The following is a 25,420-nucleotide window of genomic DNA, read 5'->3' as shown; positions in this document are numbered from 1 at the left end:
TAAATTGTCCTTTCTTAAGGCAGGCTGTTAAAGGAGCGGCAATGGTGCTTAAATTATGGATAAATTTCCTATAGAATGAAGCTAAGCCTAAGAAGCATTGGACATCTCGGACAGTTGTAGGGGTAGGCCAATGTGTAATAGCAGCAATTTTGGTTGGGTCAACCGAAATACCGAATCGAGAGATGATGAATCCTAAGAAGGATATCTCAGTACAAAGAAAGGAGCATTTTTGAAGGTTAATATGAAGCTGATGTGTTTCCAATGTGTGAAATACTGTGCGTAAGTGAGTGATGTGGTCTTCGTGAGTTTTGCTATAAACTAAGATATCATCAAAGTAAATAACAACAAAGTGATTAAGGAAAGGAAGAAAAACCTGGTTCATTAACCTCATGAAGGTGCTTGGGGCGTTGGATAGCCCAAAAGGCATGACGAGCCATTCAAAAAGTCCTTCCTTGGTTTTGAATGCTGTCTTCCATTCGTCCCCTGGGTGAATACGAATTTGATGATATCCACTCTTTAGGTCGATCTTTGAAAAAAGCTGGGCACCATGTAACTGATCCAATAAATCAGATAGACGAGGAATAGGAAAACGATATTTTATAGTTATCTTGTTAATGGCACGACTATCCACACACATATGCCACGAACCATCCTTTTTAGGAGCCAACAAAACTGGAACAGCACAGGGACTCAAACTTGGCCGGGTGTGACCTTTGTTGAGTAACTCCTGAATTTGTTCATGGAGAATGTGATACTCTTTAGGACTCATGCGGTAATGAGGAAGATGGGGTAAAGTAGCTCCCGGAATGAAATCAATCTGATGTTGTATGTCTCGTAAAGGAGGGAGGTCAACAGAATCTTGGCTTAAAATGGGAAATTCGGATAATAACTCCCGGATTTCGGGTTGGTCAAAAGTTGCGGAGGGAGCAGGTGTGTCATGTTTCACTACTAAAGCCAAAACGACAGAGTCCTCCTTCTGGATGAAGGTTTTGCCTTTAATAAGGGAAAAAAAAGGTGTAAGATTGATGTTCTTGTCACGTTTCACGTTTCTGGTGGAAGGTAAGAGGATAATCTTTTTGCCCATCCACGTGAATTCATATGTATTATCCCTCCCCTTGTGGATTGTTTGGAGATCAAATTGCCAGGGACGGTCGAGGAGAAGATGACAGGCATCCTTTTCCAAGACATCACAAATGATTTGATATCGATATTGGTTTCCAATAGAAAGAGGTACGGTGCATACTGAATTTACAGTAGCTTCACCTCCTTTTCGTATCCAAGATACCTCATATGGGTTAGGATGTGGATCCACCTTGAGGTTAAGTGCAGACACAAGTTTCTGAGAAACCATGTTTTCACTACTACCGCTGTCGATGATCACATTACACATTTTACCATTAATGGTGCAGCGGGTCCGAAAGAGGGAATGTCTTTGCGGTTGGAGTTCAACTTTGGGAGTCAAAAGGATCTTTTGGATCATACAGTTGACAAGATCACCTTCATCGGCTTTGACATATGCCGTATCATTGTCCAAGATGTCATCATCCTCCGGAACATCAGGTTCATCCTCATCAACCAGGGCAATCGCACATCGTTGAGGACATTCATTGGAGAGATGCCCGACCTGCCCACAACAGAAACATTTGCCCAAAGTAGGGTGGGTATATTGATTAGTACCTTTTCGTGTTGGTTGATCGGGGATTTAAAAGGAAAAGAAGACTTAGTTGGTTCTTCAAGATTTTTGGCAAGAGTAGGAGTGGATGAAGTCCCCGTGCCCAGTGGTTTGCTTGACTCAGGAAGAGCAGTTTTAGATGAAGATGCTTTGTCCCAAGTTGTCCGACGTATAGGAGGCTTCAATCGTTTCCGCTCAAGTTTCTCTTCAATCTTGGTAGCCATGGTGATTGCATCGGTCAACATATTGATGGGTTGGACATCGAATTGATCTTGAATGTCCTCTCGAAGACCATCTACAAATCGTGTGATCTTGTAGTCCTCTGATTCGGCCAAGTTAGTCCTTGCACCAAGCCGGTGAAATTCTTCAGCATAATCGACGATGGTCTTCAAACCTTGACGGCATCTCTGATACTGTTGATACAACAGTTGTTCGAAATTAGCTGGCAGAAACCTTTCACGCATCAGACGGAGCATCCGTGGCCAGCTATGAATGGGTTGTTTTCCTAAACGGCGGCGATTGATCTCAAGCTGATCCCACCAGGCAGAAGCTCCGGATTGCAGTTTGAAGGCCACCAGACGGACCTTCTTATGTTCAGGCGTGTTGGTATAATCGAAGAAATTCTCAACGTTCTTGACCCAATCCAAGAACCCTTCGACATTCATCTTCCCATTAAAAGGTGGAAGATCTATCTTGGTGACAGTGTTCGCTGTGGTCTCCACTGTGGGTCCCTTGCCGGAAGGCGCTGCGGTCTTTCCAGCCATCAGATCCGAGGAACTTAGCTCAGGGCTCTGATACCAATTTGGTGTATAACCAAAAGTGAAAACTTTATTGATTTTTTGAATTCATGAAACAGAAGGGAAAGATGCCTTTTATAGGCTTCTGTTCGAAGGGTAATAAACTTAACTAACCAATTTACCAACTAACTTCTTAATAAGATAACTAAACTAATTATTGTAAAATTATCAACGAATACATCACTTTCTCCAGTGCTTGGAGATATTGGTCCAGGGACACCTTGAACGGCTATTTTCTTTTTCCAAAGTATGCCAATTGAAGGAATCGATACTATACAAAGAATAAACTTCGTGCTCCACCTCCATTTGGCAAAAAGAACTTTATTTTTCTGCTTAAGGCCTCCAAAACCCAAACCACCTTCACACAACCGTAGGGAAGTCGCATTCCAGCGCAATAGATGTTCTAACTTACCTTCGGAGTCACATTTCCAGAAAAAATTCCGCAGAAACCGCTCAAATTCCTTACAAACTGGTGAGGGCATTTGAAATAAAAACATGTAATACGTTGGAATGTTAGCAAGAACTGCATTACAAAGGGTTAATCTACCACCTTTTGAAAGCTGAAAACGAGAGTCCAACCATCCAACTTATTCGAAATTTTATCTTGAATGGGCTGCCAAAACATGATAGAATTTGGTTTCCCCCGAAGAAGCATGCCTAAGTAAATTCCGCCTTGCAATTTAATCTGGAAGTGGAAGCTAACTAACTTATCCTTAAATGATTAATGTTGATTCCACAAACTGAACATTTATTCCAATTCACCTTCAAACCAGAAAGTCATTCAAAAACCTCAATCGTATTAAGTAAAGAGTTCAACTTACAGTCATCATCTTTACAAAAAATTAATGTATAATCTGCAAATTGTAGATGTGAATCACTGTCTTTTGCCCCAAAATGAAGCCTTCAAAAAGTAAAAGCCCTTTGGCATGAACATTCTTCAAAAGACTACTCAAAGTCAAAACATCACTCACTAAGAGGAAGAGGAAAAGGAAAGGAGAAAATAGATCTCCTTACCTTAAACCTCTTCTACCTCGAATACTTCTGGAGCTATTGTATTCGCTTATCCTAATTTCAGTTATTTGGTTTGTAACAGATTGGAATAAAGGTAGGATCCTTGTATCTTGCTGCAAATTTCATAAATCATATTTGATTGACTTCTTTTGCTTTTACTTTAGTTTTTTGAGCTGAGAGAGGATATTGCACCTAAGAAAATAAGAAAACGTATTTATTTACAGTTACATGTTATGTTATCTTGTGCAAGGGAAAAATGACACATTTTTTGCAAACAGGACGAGGTTCAGAATGGCAAGGAGAAAGCAAAGCTTCGAATGAGACTACGAGGAACTCAAGCAAAGCTGGATGCATTCCGCATTAGATATCAGGAAGCGCTGGATGAGTCTGATCTCATGAATAGAAAGTTTGAAGAGGCTGCTGGGAAGTTGAAGGACATGTTGGCTTCTAAAGGAATTGAGGTTCTCAATCTTAAGAAGCAACTTGCTTCTGTACAAGGACTGTGAAGGGAAGTACTTATTCAGGTGTGTGTCCATAATATTAAATTACGCTAAACTAAAAGTTTAGGTAACATCAATGCCTCTTGTTTGTAAATGTTTCTTTGATGTACATGAGCTAAAAGTGATAAAGGTTATAACTTTTTTAACCATTCGATCTCTCTTCGCATATGACGAGAAATGCTCAATGATAGGTTTTCATTTGTCACTATCTAGTACTTAAAAGGGGGTCTCATTTGTTTACCGATCTCACTGAAGTATATGATTGATTCGAAGAATATGTTAACATTCAAGCGGTTGTAGATGATACACGTACATTTCTCGTATCAACATATTTTATGGATGTGAAGAATCATGATTTTTAGTAAAAAGTACATTTATTTGAAAGGTTAGCTTATTTTCAAACATATTTATGAATCAATTGTAGTAAATTGTGGCATTGATTCTTATAAATGTATTAAATAATCTCATAATCATCTCTTCATTCACTCCTACATGAGTTCGAATCTCTCGATCCTCACTTGTACTAAAAAACACAGAGTGGAATAACGTAAGCATCCATGTCTAATTATAAATGTGCAAGGTCACATTTGTATGTACAACTTCGTCGTATATTCAAATTTTTTCACCTTTAAACAAACTTGATTCATAGTATTTGTACACGAAAGCATGCTTGATTTCCTTGCATTTTGTATTCACTTGAATGTGTAAATAGTGACTTCTACATGCAAATCTCCTTGTTTTATGCAAGAAAAGTTGAAAACTGTCGCAACTTTTTTCAGTTTCAATCCTCAGAAGGCTCTAAATTACAATTTGAAGCACTCCTAATATATTGTTCCTAAATTTATCTTCATTATGAAAGAAGTAAACAAACTTATATATTAATATATAATCTTCTTTTCTGAAGACATTTATGTATTCAATCAAGTGTTGCTTAGATTCTTCTTATTTAAATATTTATATGTCCAAATGTGATTTGTTAGTTTATAAAATCTTTAGAAATTAAATCTTTATGCTGCATGATGAAACACTCATACTTGCACGAATCTTAATATGGATTGTAGGGTCACATGTTTTTGAAGATCAAGTGAAGTGGTTGATAAAATACATGCGATTGAATTTCAACTATTTGAGAGCGTTTATTAAGTAGTAGGGCTTAATAATGAAATTTTTTGACTAAATAAAATTAAAGCATGCTATGTAGATGATATAGAATAAGAAAGTTACTGTCAAAATGGGCATAGTTCAGCGGTAATTGGTATATATCTTCAACCAAGAGGCTGCGAGTTCGGTACTCCACCCCCACTATACGAATGGATAAACCAAACTTATCTTGAATAATTCAATGTCATTTGATTTGGATAAATGGCAATCATTTATCAATAGGTGCGTTAATAAAAAAGAATTATACAATACCCTTATACTATGGAACTCTTCCTTAGAACTTCTTTAATAAGCAAACTCGTATTTCTCAAAAAAATAAATAAATAAAAATAAGCAAACTCATAATTTTTTTTTTCGAGTTTGTTCAAAAAAGAAAGATTAGAATCCAAACATCTAACCTTTAAAAAGGTCACTAATGCCTTGATCAATCATGCCTAGAAAATTGCATCATGGAAACCTATTCATATATAGGTTACACAAATTTTGTTTGGTAGCCATCCTTTTTACCAAAATTAATGTGTGATATCAAATCTTAATTTCCTTGTAATTTACTTGTTTCAGCTATAATTTGACCAAAGTGAAAACTTAAGTAATGGTAACAAGATTAGTGCTTCATCAAATTGTAATCTATTTAGATATGTCAAGCACGTGTTCATCTAGATTCTATTATGCTATAGTGAATCGAAATATCTATTTAGTGGAAGGTAGGGTAGAACTTGATTTATTGTAATTATTTTTTCTTTTCTAGTACAACATGTAGGAGTGGAGTTTGAACTCTCAACTTCCTGGTTGGACATATTTGTCAATTACTATTGAGTGATGCTCGCTTTAGCGGTTTATTGTAATTCAGTTTTATTTGAAGTATTATAAGTTATAACCCAAGGTTCAGTACAGTTTAAAATGGATAAAGAGAAAATTGAACATCATCCATTTGTACTGCTTCAAGTTTTAATCATCTCTAGGAGGCCATATTCAAAGGATTAAGCAATTTAATGGAGGTCAAAACAATTTCAAATTCGAATTTGCCCTACGCATAAAATATTTCTTTTAATACGCATACATTTAACAAGATTAGGAATATAGAGGGAATATCCTTCTTTAAGAATGCCTATGCTAGTGCTTAATATGAGCAAAAATTAAAAAAAAGAAAAGAAAATTGCAATCCTCTATTATGGTTCCAAGAAACGCCTAAAGAGTTCGAGGCATATATTCAAGCAACCCCTAAAGAATACATCAAACAATTACTGATTGGTACCACCCTAAACAAGCACCGAGAAAATGAAACTTATCGCATTGAGTTACGTTATAGGCAAAGCTTTCGATTTGACAAATAGTTGATGCTCCTACTTTTCAAATGGTTGAGCTCGTGTCTTTAGGGTTAATAAGCCGGACTTGCGTTCTAATGATTTCATAGATGTAGAAAAAGCTGAACAATCATTTAAGCTTCAGCTTTCTATTTCATTTTTCATAAAATCGACAATAAAACATGGATTTTGAGTTTTGTGAATTAAGGACTCATGATTTCAAGAAAGTGAAAATGATTCATGAAATTGTTACCTATGTGGATAGGCCAAGCACACATGTTCATCTACATTCTGTGGTGCTAGGTTACCAAACCGCCTATTCATAGCTTCATCAAACTTGTCATTTAATGTCCAAATCAAACGAATATCCATATTTCCAATTCGATTCGAAAAACAAATTCTAAACTGATATACAACAAACCAAACTAGCTGTTAAAATTTAGAATGAAAAACTAATTTGTCTATCATATATGATTAGTCCAAAGTACCTATAAAGATTCTCACTAGGAATTTCTATATTTAGAATAGACGAGGTCATTTAACTAGTTTTTTATATGATTAGTCCGGAGGACCTACAAACGTCTCAAGTTTTCTAACTGATTTTTTTATAATACCAATTTTAGCTTTATTTATTGCATTTATTATTATTATAGTTATTCGTTTTTTTTAATTCAAAAGATTTAAATCTCTCATCCTTCTAATTATCGTGGGTCCACAAAAATTTTCAACACTAGTCCCTTAATTTATCCCTTCAAAAAAATTTATTCCCAATGATTTATCAATATTATTAATTACAAAAATTATCCAATTTCGTCTCTCTCCTTGTGTAATTTCTCACCGATTGTCGGAAGCCACCACCATTCGGACCATTTCGATTTTTATTCAACAGGTTTCTCTCTGTTCCCTAATCTTTAATTTACTTTTTATTGTCATTCTTGTCTAAAAGATTTAATTCCACCGGCTGCTCTGTCTTACTGTTTTCTGGGTTGTGGCTGAAATTTTTTTAGATTTAGTTTGCTCTGGGTTGTGGTTATCCATAATAACAACATTTGCTTTCAAAACTTTTGTCAGTTCTTTCTTACGGCCGTTTTATGTTTTTTTTGTGACTTATCTTTAACATAAGGTAAGTAACGAAAAACATCGAATTGATTGACGTCAATATTGAAAGGGGAAGAAAGCATATAGTTTATCTATACATCGAAAGAAACATGTGTACGAATGAATGTGTTTTTTCTTAATTACAGTTTATCTATATATATATATAGATACATACATACGTATGTATATGTATGTATATGTACATATATATAATTATAATTATGCATTCAATTAGATTTATGTTGTTTCGTTATTTCATTTTTATGTTTATGTTATATATAGGTTATAACATATATTCTACTTGTATTTTTGAAATCTAATATTATTAATTCGCGATGTAATTAACATTATTGTTAAAGTATATATTAGTATATTTTATATTCTTGTATTAATATTAATTTGTCATTTACCTCCTCCTGATAGGATTAGGTCAACCTTATATATTTGTTTATATATATAGACTTTGATAATAAGAATACAAGACATTGGATTCTCTCCAACCTTAGTCTCTACAATTATGTATATACGTCATTAAGTATGATATAACTTCCATATTAAGTATTATTAAAGAATATTAACAATTAAGTATTCATTTTTATATTTCTAGGATATAACGTATACACCGTGAAGACTTTTGAAATCAAATATTATTATGGATACGGTGAGTGTAATATATATACGTATTAATATTGTTTTTAACTTTCATACTATGTATTATTTAGACTTATAGAGAATAATTTGATATAAATGTCAATGATTTGCATTTTTATAAATATTTGAACTTTATACATTATAAATCTGATACACCCATTGAGTATATACAAGAGTTCACACAACTACTTGAACATTATAAATTATATTCGACTAAACTTTTTGAGTTATAAGATATATCTGGATATAATCAAAATTCCATATAAATTTTAATATCTTACAACTATCTTCAAATTACTTTAGTTAATACTTTCAACTAAATGATTCTAACTATTTCTATATGTTATCCAATATACCCAACCCAACTCATTATAAGGAATCAAACTCAATATAAGATATAACCTCATATATACAATAATTCACACCTAAATTTTGCACAACTGAAATCGTATTTGAATCTTTGAAATTGTGTTGTTAAACCCTACAAAAATATATATATAGAGGAGCAACAAAAATTAGTAACAAAAGGGAGAGAATATTGTTTATAACAACACACGAAATCAGAAATAAAAAACAACCATTGAAGATATATGGGTATGGAAGGGGTTTTGAAGGGGTTTAACCGTACAAATAAAAAAAAAATCAGGGTTTTCAACATTGTTCAAATCTGAAATAAAAAACTAGTAGGATATATTGGAATGCAAAATTATCGAAGTTTATATGGTGAGACAAAAAAACGTCGCGATTGGGATAAACGGAGACGGAGAAGAACGGAGGCGGCAACCGGAGACGAAGGAGCGGGCAGAAACAGAAATGGAAGAAGCAGAAACGGAAGGATGTACTATGATACAGACTGTTCGGTGATGAAGAAGAACGGAGACGGCGGCTAGAGATGAAGGAAAGCAGACGACGACCGTAGACGCAGGAATCAGACGACGATCGGAGACGCAGGAACGAACGGAAGACAGAGGAAGAAGAAAAGTCGGAGGAAGGGGTTTTCAATTTTTTTTTAAAATGGAGGATTTTAGGGATTTTGTATTTCTTTTACTTTTGAAAAGGCAAAATTTAAGGTGTTTAAATTATAACATTCCAATTAACCAATGATAGATTCTAAAAGGGATAATTATAGTATCGCCATCAATATACTTTGAGCTAACAAATAGTCATTTTTGGTTTCAATCAAATAAAAAATCCAGAACAAAGATTCAAATAATTAGGTTGAATAGTCTTTTCATCCTTATTTACAAATGGGAACAAAGATTATGCAACCCTTCATTTAGTAAATGGCAAGTGCAACATCATTAAAACAAAATTTAAATAACCCTTAAATTTGGAAGTTCTTAACTTCAAGCATGGCATCTCCAAGTCTAAAGCGTTTTGATTACAATCCCTAATTAATTATTTTAAATACCATCCGTAATTTTGAAAAATGTTTATTTAGTCTCTATATTTTACCATCAAAATATTCATTTGGAATGCCTATTAGTCACCAATCCATTAACAACTAAAAAATATATTTGGGATTAATAGACATTGAAATTCTTTAAAATTCATAATTTAGTCATAAAGGTCAATTTCTGAGTGTCCACGTCACCAAAATCTCATTTGGTAGAATTGAAAGTTCACATCACATTGGCAGTTTAATCTTTCCTTAATGAGATAAATTATATTTAGAATCTATCAGAAAGAATGCGTTAAAAAAATCAACCTTTTTTTACATGTTATATTTTAAAACACGTGAAATGAGAACGTTATCAAACTAGCCTTAAAAGTTTGATAAGAAGCGATTTCATTGAATTTTTAGAGCACAGTGTTGGAGTAGTTCGCTGCTGTGTTTGTTTTAAAATATAACCGAAGGCGGCTTTGCTATCGAGACTACTATACCACCGAAGGGCGGCAGGCAAAGCTACAAGGATCTCGTGCGGCTTTCTTTGTTCTCATGTCAGAGTGAGGGGCCTTATCCATCCGCCAATAGAGCCGGCTTTTAGTGAAGATCCGCTCATATGCTGCATGAGGGGCGGCAAAAGGCGGCTTTGCTCATGAGTTAGCGATCAAGCGGAAAAGGACCTGCTGGTTTCTTGTCTTTCTGGAGCAGAGCAGCCTTGCTCGTAGCTCCCTATTGATATAAAAAGGGATGAAGGATGAAAGAAAAAATAAGAAGCAAGTCTTGAGGGAGTAAAGAACCACCGTTAAGTGGTTCTGCGCCAAGTGCGATCGATTGTCCTTCCTTTATGTGTTTCCAAAACTTTTATACAATTTTGAGAATGTTTCTAACACATGAGAATCAATAAACATAAATAGTTAAAAAAAGAATTATTAAAAAAAGAATTATTAAAAAAAGTGTCTTAATAAAATTAGAAACAAAAAACAAGAACGTCGCAAAACGGGCCCTTAACGGGAAAGAGTGTCTATCGCTTTCAATGAAATTTAAAGCATTAATCATTGGCTACACATTAAATAGCTATGGTAAGGCTTAATTCGTCTCTACAACTCATATCTCTTGAGCAGAAAAAAAAATGCATTCCTATATTATGGTTCCAAGAAACACCTAAAGAATCTTAAGGCATATTTCATGAAATAATAATTAAAACATATGAAACAAGATGGTAGAGGTACTGATATTCAAACTTAACTGGATGCAGGGCTGTCAGCATGGTTCACCCTACATTCCATTTCTCTGCCAAATCTTTGCAAATATCCGCAATACAGCAACTAGCACTGAGAGGATATTCAGAAACTGCAGAAATATAACAGGAAATATTGTCGAATATAACGTATTTAACTTCATCGAAAGTATATACTACCAGGGGAAGGAAAAAACGACATTTTAGCAAATGTAAAGCTCACACAATTTATGATATGTTTGGAGTGGTATTAAAAGATTAAAGCATTTTCTGAATTCTACCTCAAATGTTTACATTTGAATGTTTGCGTAATATTTAGAAGCACGAAAGTCACTAAGTGAGTTTTGAAAAAACCAAGAAGCAATTGATATGTGATTTATCAAAAGTGTAAACTTCATACACACTTTCTTTTCCTTTATTTTCTACCTTGATACACTACACCACAAGTACTTAGAAAAATTCAGTGGAGGTAAAAGTTCCCATCCAATCTAATTACTCAAAATAAACACACAAAAATGAAGAACTCACTTGCTAAAAGATCATCCGTGTAATCTGTCTCAATTTTCCCATGAGCCATTGCACCCAACTAGTATAGTTCAGCAAAGGAGAGTTGTTCATATATATAATTATAAACATAGAAATGAAGTATGAAAAAAAGTGGGATTTCAGTTCTGAGTTTTGAAGATACCACAAAAACAAGGTCTGCATCAGTTCTGACATCATCCAGATAATTTCGCATCTTGACCAACTTGTCTGAACTATGTGAGAAGCCTGATAAGCAAGAACACAATATGAACAGTTCCAGCAGAAACACAAAACTCGCATGTACTTGGAGGGGAAGAACATTTACGCTTACCGATTTTACGAGAACTGGCAGGTAAATACTGAGTTACGGGGTTCTTTATCACCCGAAAAAGTTTCTCGCGCTTACCCGCAGCTGTGATGCTCAACTTCTGTAGCAATTGCACTGCAAATTATGTGTAAAAAGATCAATGAAAGAGAACATGGAAACAGATAACTCCACTGATCAAATCTCATCCCAACTACAGAGATGTTCTGGAAAATTGGAACAAGCAACTCCACTTACACATAACTCCATAGAACCGTTTCTGCGTCCTAGGAAGACGAACATATGGTTTAATTTCAATCAGCAAACCTTTCTCAGTTTTCACATAAACAACTTTCAACCTCCCAGCCTTTGCAATGCGGCTATCGAAAATCGCCAAGAGAGCCTGAATCATTTATATTTAACGTCAGTTCCCTCTCTCATTTACATTTCCCTAAAACAATTCCCTATCCAATTAACAACAGTGAACTACTTACTTGATGCAGGATATCGGGTCTGTAATCCCCCGGATTTCTGTTATTTCTCCGCAAAAAATTGGAGTGGTCATCGGAATTCAACAGCTGGTAACTCTATAAGCACGAGGAAACATTGAAAATTTGAAACCAGTTCAAGAACAGAGAATTGAAAAACACCCAAATTGAATGGAATCCTAAAACTCCAAAGCGGTAAAAGATTGGTACCTTCCCAACTTTGGCGACCTCCAGAGAAGCTCTCTCGAGGACGAAGATAGCACCAGCAGTGTTGTCACTTCTGGGGTCTTTTGGAACGACTGGAATACCTTCAAGCTCATGGAAATCTTCTTTGGGTGGTTCTCCATCGGGTTCATTCTCCACCATAGGCTTCTTGGGCGGCGCTGCGACGGATTCTCCGTCGTCCTCCTCACTTCTGTCGTATTTCTCCGTCTTTTTCCTCTTCTTCCCCTTGGCCGCAAATGGACGAACCATGGTTGGGCCTGGAAGTTCCTTCACAGTACGCGAGAAGAGAAGAGAAGAGAAGAGCGGTGTAGCCGACGCCTTGGCGCTGAAACCCTTGGAAAGCTGAAATGGCTGCCTCGACGAGCGACCACAAAGCCCTGGGTCTGGGTTTACGCCTCTGGGCCTGGGCTGGGCTTTGGCTTGGCTGTAAAATTTTTCTGATTGGGCAAATCGAAGGTTTTGGACCAGTAGCTTTTCCGGTCGGCTCTTTGTTGCGCGGTGCTCCAAATACTATAACTACATAAAATGATTTAATATACAAAATTTACACTTTTGTGATGAAATAATCTCACTTAAGATGGTACCCATACTAATTACCAATATATCCTTTTGTATTTACACCTAAATATTTATTTTGGAGGTTATATTTTAAATCCCTTATTTTGTTTGCCTAATTAGACTTTCCAAAAATAAGAATTACCAAATCCTCAAAATCCTCTATTATTACAAATTTTCAAAAAACACCTACTCCTTCCGTCGTGTCTTCTTCCTGTCTCGTTTACTTTCCTTCCACAAACACCATTGTTCCCGTCCGTTTGAGCTTCTTCTTCGTTGTTGGAGCAAATCGTTATAGCTTCTTCTTCTTCGTCGGCTGCCCGTCCACAAACATCATTGTTTCGTCTGTTTATCTTGAGGATTGTTTAGTCGTCGATCAAAAGGCCATAACAGACCGTAGCTAGCAATATCATTCCGGAGCAAACTGTTCGAGCTTCTTCTTCGTCATCGGCCGCCCGTCGACCGTTCGAGCCCTCCATTTATCCTGAACATTGTTTAGTCGCCGACTGGAATGTTTGTTTTGTCTCACCATGATATATTTTGCATACTAATATATCTTCAAAGTTTTCGATTTCTGATTTGAATAATGTTGAAGACCCTCGATTTTTTATACTGTTTAACCCCTTTGAAACCCCCTTTATGATGGTACCCATAAGTATTAGTTGATTTCATAATGGTATATTTTCCATACCCATATATCTTCAATGGGTGTTTTCGATTTCTGATTTTGTGTGTTGTTTTGAACAATATTCCTTCTATTTTGGTACTGACTTTTGTTTCCTTATATTTTTTGTACGATTTAACAATAAAACTTTAAAGATTCAAATATGATTTGAGTGGTGTAAAATTTAGGTGTGAATTATTGTATATATGGGGATGTAATATATATCTACAATTGAGTACCAATTTGGTAGTTATAGGAACTCAATAGTTGGATATATTTTATATTGAGTTTGTTTCCTAATAGCTCAGTTGAGTTCGGTATATTGGGTAAAATATAGAACTAGTTTTTGAAGATATTGAGTTGGGTATATTGGGTAAAATAAAGAACTAGTTAGAATTATATTTGAATTAGAGTATTAACTAAATGAGATGGTTGTAAGTAATTTGAAGAATACGTTAGAGATATTTTGATGAAGATTTAGGGCCATTGAATCCCAATAACTCAAGCAATTTTAGCATCAATTGGAGACATCCTTGATAACATATATATTATATGTAGGTATAATTTATCTACACGTAAGTACCAATTGGGTACTTATAGGAACTCAATAGTTGGATATATTTTATATTTATCATTTAGGTTTATCTAGTAATTGTATTTGATTGCATTGCTAGGTTAATGTTATAAAGAGCAACTCATAATAATGAAACATGTGCTAGGGTGGCTAAATTGATAGAGTAGGTAATTTGAGCTTTGTTTGTTACTTGCAGTTTGATGTGACATTGTTTAAGATTATTTGAGATTGAGAATTCAATAGTTAAATATTATATTCAAATGTATTTAGTATCTATCATTAAGTACCAAATTGCCATATACAATTCAGTTATGTTACAGTCGAAAACTTTTGATGTTATACTTCCTAATATCATTAATTACAGAAAATCATGTGCTTTTACATCTATTCGAAATCAGAACCATCTAGGATTAATGAGTTCTCTACTTGCTCCCTCTTAATCATTAACCTTATCCAATATTCATTGTGTTTTGATTCTCATATTTCTATGTCTTATGTATACAATATTCATTTTGTTTTGATTCTCATATTTCCATGTGTTCTGTATTCATCTCTAAAACTGTCGTAAGAACTTTTCGGCATAAAAACATTTGAAAGTAAACTACCAAATTTGTAGTTTGGGTGGTTTATATTATATCTATAAATTAGTACCTAGTGGGTAGTTGATGCGATATATTTTATATAAATAAATAAGTACCAAGTGGGAAGTTTATATAAGCTTAATATATTGTTTCGAATTTGTTTCATCTATTGGCGCAAATAGCTTATACTAGTATTAGGTTTTACTTTTTCTTTCGAAGTATTTTATGTTAATGTATTTTAAGTTATTGTGAATTACGATTATATGTTCTTTTGGTTTGTAGTATTTTTCATTGTTTATGTAGGTATATATTATAGCAGTACATTAACATGGTCAATACTTAACCAATCCTGTAGTAAGTCAAACAAAGAACCTTAATATGTTAATCTTAGCTCAGAGGTATACAATACTTTCATTGTATTATTTTGAAGATTTATATAGGTTATAAGTACATTGTATTTTTTCAATCGGTGTACTCATAGGAGAGCGGTGAGGAAGAAACAAACAAAAAGGATGCTAAGACACTAAAGCCATCCTTTTACAAAAATTTGTTTGGTAATATGCCACTAGTCATTTTACCATAACAAGACGAAAAAGAGATTGAAGTTATTAGATGCAAACCTACAGTTGAGTTTCCAAATGAAGATGAAGTCGTTGGAACTCAACTAGTTTCTTTTGCTGTAATCCGTATAACTCTTCTTTATATTTATTCTTTAAAAAGATACACAATTAATAACAATCATATGCATATACATATGTTATCTTCAACTGCGTGTCGATCGACCTCATATTGAGAAAATAATAGAAGAAGAAGTAATACTTGATAATGTAGACGATGGAAGAGGGAAAAGAAAAGAGAGAGAAGAATATGAGGTATTAAAGTCTTATTAGTAGTCTAATTTCTTTAAATAGTAGTCTAATTTGAATTTAGAATAATGCAGGAGGATGATATCCCAATAATTGAGAGATTTAATAAATTAAAAAGGGGTGTCAAAAAAGTAAAGAATGCGTCAAGATTTAAGGGGAATAATAAAGAAGATGATATATCAAATAAAAGGTGATTATGGTAATTTCAGAAGTATATTTTTAAGGAATATTGATTATTTTAATCTTTATTGAATTTCAGAAAATTAGAAAATCCGGACGTCAGGATAGAAGGAAAAATTAGAGATATGATAAAGGGAACTTTATTGGATAGAAATGGGTAGATGTCTATGATGTATGTATTATTTATCCATGGATTATATCGTATTTTTAAAAAATATTATATGTATATAATTACATTAATGTTTATATTATGTTCAGGAGGCTTCATTGTTACTTCTAAGCAGAAGTGGTTAAATATGATGAAACTTCAAATATACTCAAAATTAGAAGTGCTGGAGAAAATTAAAGACGATCTGTCAAAAAAAACATCTAAGAACACTTATAATACATGTTTTGGTAGGTTCTTAGATGTTAAGATTAAAAAATATCCAGTCCAACTAATTAGTCACATAATTAGAAGACAATGTAGCTCTTCCTCAGAAGATGGAATTAATTTCAACTTTGAGAGCAAGGTGGTACATTTTGGATTACAAGAGTTTGAGGTTATCACTGGTCTAAAATGTGAAGACTATCTTCCGTGGACTTCAAAAAACTGAGTAAGAGATTCTTCAATAAATATTTCAACAACTCAACAATTCATGTGAAGAGGGCAACGATAAGCACTTTATTTAATTCAATGGATGTAGTGAAGAATAAGGACAATGTTAAGATGACACAATTATTTCTGTTGTTAAATTTCTTATTTAGTAAACAAATAGTAGAAGGAATTGAAGGTGGAATATATCAAACTTCTTGATGACGCTGAACAGTTTGAGAACTATCCGTGGGGACGTGTTTGCTATAATTCAACAATCGACTCTATAAAGAAAGCAAGTAAAAACAGTTATGCATCTGTTGTGGGACTATCTGGAATGTCGTTAGCATCGCTTATTTGGGCATACGAATGCATATCATTGCTTTCTTCAGGGGAAACAAAATATGTCAAACACGTATCTACGATATACCACTAATGGTAAAGTGAGAGACTGGTGCACAACCGGAATGGCAGGATACAACGATTAGAATTTTTTAGAATGAAGAGGTATTATTTTTTTATTTATTAGCTTTTAGTTATATTTTCAATTTAGAAATTGATGACTAATAATGTTATGTTAATTTTAATGCAGTTTAAGTTTGAAAATATGTTCGAAGAAGATGAGGTTGCACCAATTACATGTAAAACATGAGTTTTTTAGGAAGGTGAACCATCAAATAGGAATTCGTCACATTTTGGATCGAAAGAAAGCTATATTCCTCCATTTTTTGAGGAGTTTAAAGAGATGATATTAAGTAGTCTTGAGAACATAAATTGTAAAATCGATACACTATTTTCTGAGATTAAGAGTGTTAAACGAATGGTGAATGAGAATATAACTATTACCGGAAAGGAGGATGGCGACGGTGGTGGGGGTGGTGGTGGAAGGGATGGTAAGAATGATGGTAATAAGGGTGGTGAACGACATGCTGAAAACTCTAAATAATATCAACAAAAGGACAATGGATCAAGAGATAACGCAGTGACAACTATTAGTGAGAATGATGGAGATAATAATAACGTGAGTGTCTAAAATAAATAGTTGTATTATGTAATTTAGTCTTATTACGTTTAACATTCAGAGTCTTTCAAGGACATATGTAAAGCTATTTACTATGTTTTACATTTTGCAAGGAACTCAAAGTTAAAGAAATCAAAGAAGATCTAATGGAGGATGAGTTCGCATGCACTTAATTTTTAAATGAGTTTGATAGGATAGAAGAGACTGCTTAACAAAAAAAATGTTTGCTTGTTTTTATATTTCTTTTTTATAATGGAATTCGATAGTATCATTCTTTGATTAGTTGCCCATCCTTTTATGTTATGCTTCATGAATTGATGAAATTCAATCATTCAAAGATTATCTACAGGGGCATGAAAGAAATATCTAAATTGTTTTATTATAAATTGAATCGTGCAGGAGAAGGAGAACATCGAACAAAATGATATTATACCGAAGGATGGAGACATATACATCCATGTCGTAAGTATTTGAATTAATGTTTGAGGATAATTATGATACTACTGCTTACATTGATGTGATCATGATACATCTTAATTAATATGCGGTAAGCTTTGTTGAACATGCGATAGTGTTTTTTTTTTTTGTCTGTTAAATATATAAAAATATATTTCTATATAATATATAGTCATATGTTTAAGAAGTTTCACATGTCTGTACCAGTTAAGAGAATCAATATACTTGATAGTTGTAGACTTTGTTTGATTAATTATTTGGTTAGATTCCTGAGTTTGGTTGGGTTATGAATCTCTTCCCCCCACCCCCCACACAACAAATGCTTTAACCCGGCCATCAACCCACCCTCAATAATTATTGCAAATTTTCGCATTATACATTAAAGAAAGAAAAAGTTGTAAATATTTGTATGATGTTTTTTACATGTATGTTACTATGATTTCACAAAGTAACGAGTTTATTTCTATTAGTGCATTTTGGCTTCGAGGCTTCATAGTTGTTTTTACTATATAATATATAGTTGTACCATGAAACTTCTTAACACTGTTAGATTTAGGTTGCAATTTTAGACCTATTCAAAGCTCCTTTTTTCACACTCCTTGCTCTATTTCTATTGATGCTGACAAACAGGTATTATTGTTACTTCCATAGTATTGTTCATGCATGGCATAAAGAGATTGGTTGTTATTAAAATATTTCTATATTGAAGGAGCCTTCATATCTTATATAAATGTTGTTTTGTCTTAGTATCTCGAAATATATAATAATGCTACACCTTTAGTTTCTAAAATTTCTAGATATATGAGTATATATTTTATAGTTAACATACAGTTATATTAATATGCAGTTTAGAAGAACATGTCCGTTCAAAAAAAGGGTAACGGAAAGATGAAGACAGCATTGAAAGATCAGGAAGTTGAACCATTGAGACAAACAAAACGTAGAATGGTGTTGCCTTCTAAGGTTAATCGATCACCATACACTACGAAGTTTGGTTCAGTAGAACATAAGAGTTATTATTTACTTTTAGGTTAGATATATTCAATATGACTCATTATGACTTCTTAATTGTGACTTCACTTGATTTGATCTATTGAAGGATTTTTCGTCACAACTAAAATTACAAACCATTTGATAACTTTTAGACACGCTTGAGTAAGATATACTACACAGGTCATTTCTGAAATTACTTAATCATACTAGACTACACACTTTGGTGCCTTCATAAATACAACCAGAGCTATTATACATTAATAGGGCACATCTACTTCTGCTCCTTCTGTTACTGCACCTTCTGCTCCATCATTCACTATTTCTCCTTCATTGTCATCTTCTTGTTCATTCATCTAATAAGAAAGTAGATCAATGGTGAGAAAAGTAAAAGAAATATAAGGAAAGTAAAACAATTTAGATTACCTCTTTATCTATTTCATTCTCATATTCTTTATCATCTTCTTTCTTATTCTCATCATCCTTCTCGTTTTGGTTATCATATATGGTTGTATATTCAACAACGCTATCAATGTTTACATCATCATCAAGAAGATCGAGACTTACTGTTGGAAGTTTGTTCTTTTGAACAAGAGATTCTTGGGATTGTTTTTCAATGTCTGTCTTTGGTGGAAGTCTTTCGTAGATTACTTCCATAATTGAAGCCAACATTCCTAGAATCTCTTGTTACACTCTTTTGACTTATTGAATTTCTTCATTCAACGAAGTCCTTTTACTTGATTCTCCTTCTTCTCTTTCATCTTCATGTTCCTCTTCCAAATTTGCTTTCCCTTTGCCTTCATCTTCTCACATTATGTTTTCTTCCTCTTCTTGCATCAACACTTTTGTAAAGATGGTAGCAGATATTTCATCAGGGGTAGACTCAAAAGCAATTACTGAAAACTGCATAAATCAAATTAATTAGAAAATCAATAAAAGTAAGAATAAAAGAAAGAAAACAGTTGACAAACGATAAGAAACTTACATCACTTGAAAAGAAAACATTATCTTGAAGATGATGTCAATCAGATTGGGCTACAATATCTCACTTCAACATTCTTGGGATTTTATCTTCAACACTTTTTGTTGTGATCCCCACTCTTGGATCAAACAGTTTTGGGATAACTTCACATGTCCAACAAATCAATGCTAATGGGAATCCTTGCAAGGTAATGTTTGATGATTTCTATAGTATAAATTTCCTTATGTATTCAATTGTTAGGTCATAAGTCAATCTACCCCATGAATATTTGTCAATCAAATCTTTACTATTCATTATATCAACATGATTCCATTCCACCTTAGTGTGATTTTGTTTGGCGAATAGTACACATTCTAAGATATATATAAGTTGACAATTTTCACCATGATATGATCATTTGGAGATCCAATGTTGAAAACAACTTGATAATATTATCTATTGATTCTAGTTTCGAATATTGTTGGACTTTGACACCAGAATACCATATCTCATTGATTTGTTAGAGTGAAATTAACATTATATCATATGTAAATCATACTATCACATCAATAGCATATCAACCACTCATATCAACAATATATCACAATTATATCAGACATACATATGTCTCATAACATATGTATATCAGATTATCACATTAGTAGTATATCAAACACTAATATTATCAGGATATCAGGCATTTATAAGACTTATATCAAACACTCAGTGGTATATTAGTTGTATATTGAACACTAATATCAGCAGTATATCAGACGTTCATATAAATATTATATCACATATATTTCATATATACATATCAGTAGTATATCACACACTAAAAAAACATATCAATAATATATCACATTTATATCATATATAAATATTGATATAAATAGTATATAGACCGCTCATATAAATAATACATCACATGTATATCAGTAATATATCACATTTATATCAGACATACATATTGATATGAAATACTCATATTAGACGTATATCATATTATCACATAAGTAGTATATCAAACACTAGTATAAGCAGTATATGACATACCTCATTCTTTTTTCCCTCATTTTTCTCTTTCTTCGTTTCGGATGTTTCACCTTTTATCATCTTACATTCTCTTTTTTTGTTCGTTTTGACTTCTTTGATTTCCATCTTTGTTGATCGTACATTAAAACATAAAAAATCATGAAAAATTAGAATCGAAATGTCATATATCTAAAAGAAAACTAGATGAACACACAGAAGGAAGACTAAAATCGAAATGATGAAGAAACTTGAATCCACAAACAATAGCCACTTGAAATACTGACTAATATCAGCAGTAGTCATACTGATATACACTCATATTAGGCATATATCAGATATACAACACTAAAAGCCAGTAACAGTAGTCATACAAACAGCAGCCATACGAAATATATTACCATAACAAACAACACTAAAATCGAAATAATAATGAAACTTCGAAAAGAAATCGAAATGCAATGGTGGAAAATTAGTCAATAATTATTACTTATAATGTAAGCCACTGAAAGCCACTTAAATTCAGAAATTGAAGATATTGAACGTCACTGAAAGGAAGCACAAAAAAAATCGAAGGGAAATCAAAATGAAGTTACCCAAATGATGAGAGAAATAGCTAGGGGTTTTCACGGGTTGGGTTGGGTCGGGTTAGGGGGTTTTTTGAGACCAACCTAAATTTTCGGGTTGACCATATGTAGAACCCAACCCAACCCAAATTGATAGCCAACCCAACCTAACCCAACCATTTGGTTTGGGTTGTCGGTTTTTTTTTAATTATTAATTTACTTTTGTTTTGTTTATAACATAGACCAAAAAAATATAGAAAAATCAAAATCTTAATTTAAGCACAAATTCAAATCCTAATTAAAACCAACATGTAAGTCCTAATTTAATACAAATATTAAAAGTTTACATTATCCAAAGTTTATCTAAAGTCCAAATCCAAATTGAAACCAACATGTAAGCCCTAATTCAACAATATTAAAAGTTTACATATTATAGTAGTCATCCAAACTCCAAAGTTTATCTAAAGTCCAAATTCAAAAAAACAGAAAAATTAAATTCTTAAATCATTATTACAAGCCACAATTGACACAACGAGAAAAAAGCTAAAAGATTTTGATCGTTGACTCCATATGCTAGTCCTGAAAATTCAAATACAATAATAACAATTAGTTTTGAAATATCAAGAACAAAAACAAGCACTTATCATTAATGTAATATTTAATTATTTTACTTACCATCGAAATCATAGGGATCAAATGAGATTTATTTATGCATGGTGTTGGTGGAGGAGTGCAAACTCTCTGGAAAAAAAAAAAAAAGATCAAAAAGAGAAAGTATAAAATCTAAAAAATATATAGAAAATAATAGAGGACAATTTGATAATAAATTAATTACCTGTCTCAATTTTATCACAAGTCTCCTATTCTTCGAGTTGTGGAGGAAGATTTAATAACACTGATTTGCCACAAATCCAATTTTGCGTGCATATCAAAGCCTCTACTATTTTAGGAGATAAAGAACTTCTAAAAGAATCAAGAATCCTCCCCCTGTACTGAATGCTAATTCAGAAGCAACCGTGGATACTGGAACTGCCAAAACATCTTAGGCAATTTTTGATAGAACTCGATATTTATAGCCATAATTTTTCCACCAAGCCAAAACATCAAAACTGTCATTAAGTTCCTCACAAGGGTCAGTTAAATATCGATCCACGTTATTCTTCAATTCTAAAGAACTCTTCTCTTCTCTTATCTTCTTTTCTTGTATCTTCATATTACAAGACTACTCGCTTGAACATTTCCACCGATTTCCATATCCATGATAGCACTTGATTGGGAAGGCTCAGTACTACGACTTTTAGTACCAAGACTAAGAGTATTGTCATGTGATTTGTAGAAATCATGCATACAAACCAAATACGTCTTGATACTATCAAACATCTCCTTAGCTATAGCATCCTCATAGAAATTAGAAAAACAATATACTACATAATCCAATTTGTAGCGAGGATCGAGCACCACAACAATAAATATTAACTTATTCATTTTCTCAATTGAACCCTAATACTTGTCAAACTTTTTCTTCATATCCAAAGCCATGGAACATAAAATAGAACCTTCATTTAAACTCCAAGTCAATAAAAGTTCTTGAATACCGTAAAGTTCATGAAAGTAAGAATTAGAAGTCACATATAGAGAACCACTTATCTTTGTAGTGACTTCATAAAATACCTTAAAAAACTTTACAAAGACATTCACATTGTTCCAATCATCAGAAGTTGGTGGCCTCAATTTTTTGTTTCCTTGTTCATCTGCTCTAAAGTAATTAGAAAAATCTAACTCCTCCTCCACAAATATTTGAAAAGCTTTATCGAATTTGAAAGCATGTTCAAGCATCAAATAAGTAGAATTCCATCGGGTTGCCACATCTAAACAAACAAAAGCTTTATACTCGATTTTTTCCTTTTCTACACAATCTTTAAACCTTGACAATCTCTTGGGTGATGATCTAACATACCTTACTGCATTGCGAACACTACAAATGGAGTCATGCATATCTTTCAAGCCATCATTTACAATTAAGTTTATGATGTGAGCACAACATCTCATGTGTAATAATTCTCCATCTAAGATAAGGGTTTTCCAACTTATGAGTCTCTTCTTGGTATAAGAAATGGTCACATCATTAGAACTTGCATTATCAATTGTGATGGTGAAAATTAGGGGTGATCATCGATCTGTCGGAGTCGGTTTTGGACTGAAACCGACGCCGACCATCGACATGTTCGATTTTTGTCGGTCAGAGCTCGTCGATTTTAGAAGGTTCTACGATTCCGACCGACCAACTACATCGACGGTCGGTCGGTTTTGGTCGATTTGGTTAAGAGAAAGGGAAGAAGAAGAAAAAAGAGAAAAAAAAATGTGAGCGAAAGAAGATGACTGAGGGTGGGATGCGCCGCTGGGAGCTGGAAAATGAGAAGACGAAGATGAAAAGGGTGTCGTGCCACCGTAGAGTGGACTGTCTCGATGCAAAGTGGGAGGATGAACAAGGTAAGGCTATGGATTGTGAGAGATGAGAAGAAGAAAATGGAAGGAAGGGAAGAATAGAGAGAACGAAAATGGGGGAAGAAGATAAATCAAACTAAAATAATAAAGGAAATAAAAAAAAAAGTAAAAAGCTAATAAAAAAATATGGCATTCTATGACCTAATGCCGCTGGTTTTCAAAGGCGGCTGCAGTCCTGGACTGCAGCACCGCCATAGATTGTATTATTATCGTCTGTATTTTTTTCCTTTTTTTAATTTATAAATAAAGGTCTGTCGGTCGGTCAGTCGGAAATTGCTTTTCCGACCAAACCGATCGATACAAGTCGTTTAATAAAACCGATTCCGACTGAAATTTTTATCAAACCGATCGACTTACGTCAGTTCAGTCGGTTTTGGTCGGTCGGATCGATTTTTCGGGTTTATATGCTCACCCCTAGTGAAAATTTTATCAATCCCTCATTCCAATAAGCAACATTCAATAACCTTGCCAACAGTCTCCCCCTTATGGTTTTCAATTTGACACAAGTTTAAAATTCTTTTTTGCAAGTTCCATTCTGAATCAATAAAGTGTGTCGTGAGTATCATGTAGTTAACATTTTGCAGTGAAGTCCATGAGTCAGTTGTAAGACTAACTCTTTGAGAAGTTTTGACTAAAATAGATTTTAACTGGATTTTCTCTTCAAGATAGAGTTGATACACATCTCTAGCAACAGTTATTCTCGATGGAGGTTCAAACTTAGGACATGAAACACTGCAAAATAATATTAATCCCTCATTCTCTACAAATCTGAATGGTAACTCATCTATAATTATCATCTTAGCACATGCCGTTTTAGATGCTTGTTGACTAAAAATTGTAGACACGAAATTACTTCCAGTTTTGCCATCTTTAGCAGGTTGGAAAGTTAAAGTAGTTTGTTCTTTTTCTTCCTCTCTATATGGATACTTTTTACATTGATTTTTTAAGTGCTTCCATAAAGCGCTAGTTCCACAAGATGTAGTGTCACAAACATAATCTTTATCACAATAATTGCACTTGCATCTAGATCATGTATCACTATCTACCCTCTCCATTTTTGTAAAATGATCCCACACCGAATATTTACTTGGTCTACTTGGTCTCTTCTTAGGATTGGAAGACAAGGGTGGTTTAAATCCAGTCTCAGAAATAATATCACTATTAGGGGAAGGACTTTCATTATTACATCCACTTGTACTACTACTTTCCATCTACAAAAAATAATTAAATAAAAATTATTACCCACTCACATTGTGTTGTAGTTAAGCTTTCAACTCAATCAATAAACTTTATACATTAAAATCACGAATTCACATCCACAAATACTAATAACAAAAGAAAAAATTCAATTCAATCATACTTCGTAGACAAGACATTCTATTTATCATACTTTAATCTATGCATAAAAAGTAAACTAAAAACTAATTAACATTTATTAATTTATAAAATAGTAAGCTAGAAACTAATTAACTCACCGGAGACAACTTCCTTCACTGGCGACGGACGGATGTACTACCCGAACAAATCTGTTTTCG

The 25,420-nt window shown here is 33.5% G+C and overlaps 2 protein-coding genes and 1 pseudogene across 4 annotated transcripts in view; 1 reads left to right on the top strand and 2 right to left on the bottom strand.

Moving 5' to 3' along the window:
• Window positions 1–4,303, top strand: part of LOC111016615 (P-loop containing nucleoside triphosphate hydrolases superfamily protein) — a 41,654-nt gene extending 37,351 nt beyond the window's left edge. For all 3 annotated transcript variants that reach the window (XM_088123844.1, XM_022292063.2, XM_022292062.2), the window contains one exon: window positions 3,759–4,303. In XM_088123844.1, coding sequence (XP_087979970.1) covers window positions 3,759–3,986 — 228 coding nt within the window. In that variant the 3' untranslated portion in view covers window positions 3,987–4,303. The remainder of the gene's footprint in view (window positions 1–3,758) is intronic.
• A 6,282-nt stretch (window positions 4,304–10,585) lies between these two features.
• LOC111016653 (nucleolar essential protein-like protein) lies at window positions 10,586–12,738 on the bottom strand. The gene is made up of 7 exons (XM_022292112.2): window positions 12,346–12,738; window positions 12,142–12,234; window positions 11,906–12,050; window positions 11,675–11,785; window positions 11,507–11,589; window positions 11,347–11,404; window positions 10,586–10,931 (listed from the first exon to the last, which is right to left on the bottom strand). Exons 1-7 carry the CDS (start codon window positions 12,607–12,609, stop codon window positions 10,852–10,854), a joined length of 834 nt encoding a protein of 277 aa, XP_022147804.1. The 5' UTR covers window positions 12,610–12,738; the 3' UTR covers window positions 10,586–10,851.
• Window positions 12,739–19,628: 6,890 nt separating this feature from the next.
• On the bottom strand, window positions 19,629–23,537 carry LOC148211496 (zinc finger BED domain-containing protein RICESLEEPER 2-like; annotated as a pseudogene).
• Window positions 23,538–25,420: the final 1,883 nt, after the last annotated feature.

The sequence above is a fragment of the Momordica charantia genome (genome assembly GCF_013281855.1).
Source record: "Momordica charantia cultivar OHB3-1 chromosome 5 unlocalized genomic scaffold, Mcharantia_2.0 BLBB01000005.1, whole genome shotgun sequence".
Taxonomy (NCBI): Eukaryota; Viridiplantae; Streptophyta; class Magnoliopsida; order Cucurbitales; family Cucurbitaceae; genus Momordica; species Momordica charantia.
Note: the sequence above shows the minus strand (reverse complement) of the source record. Positions and strands in the feature narration are given on the sequence as shown.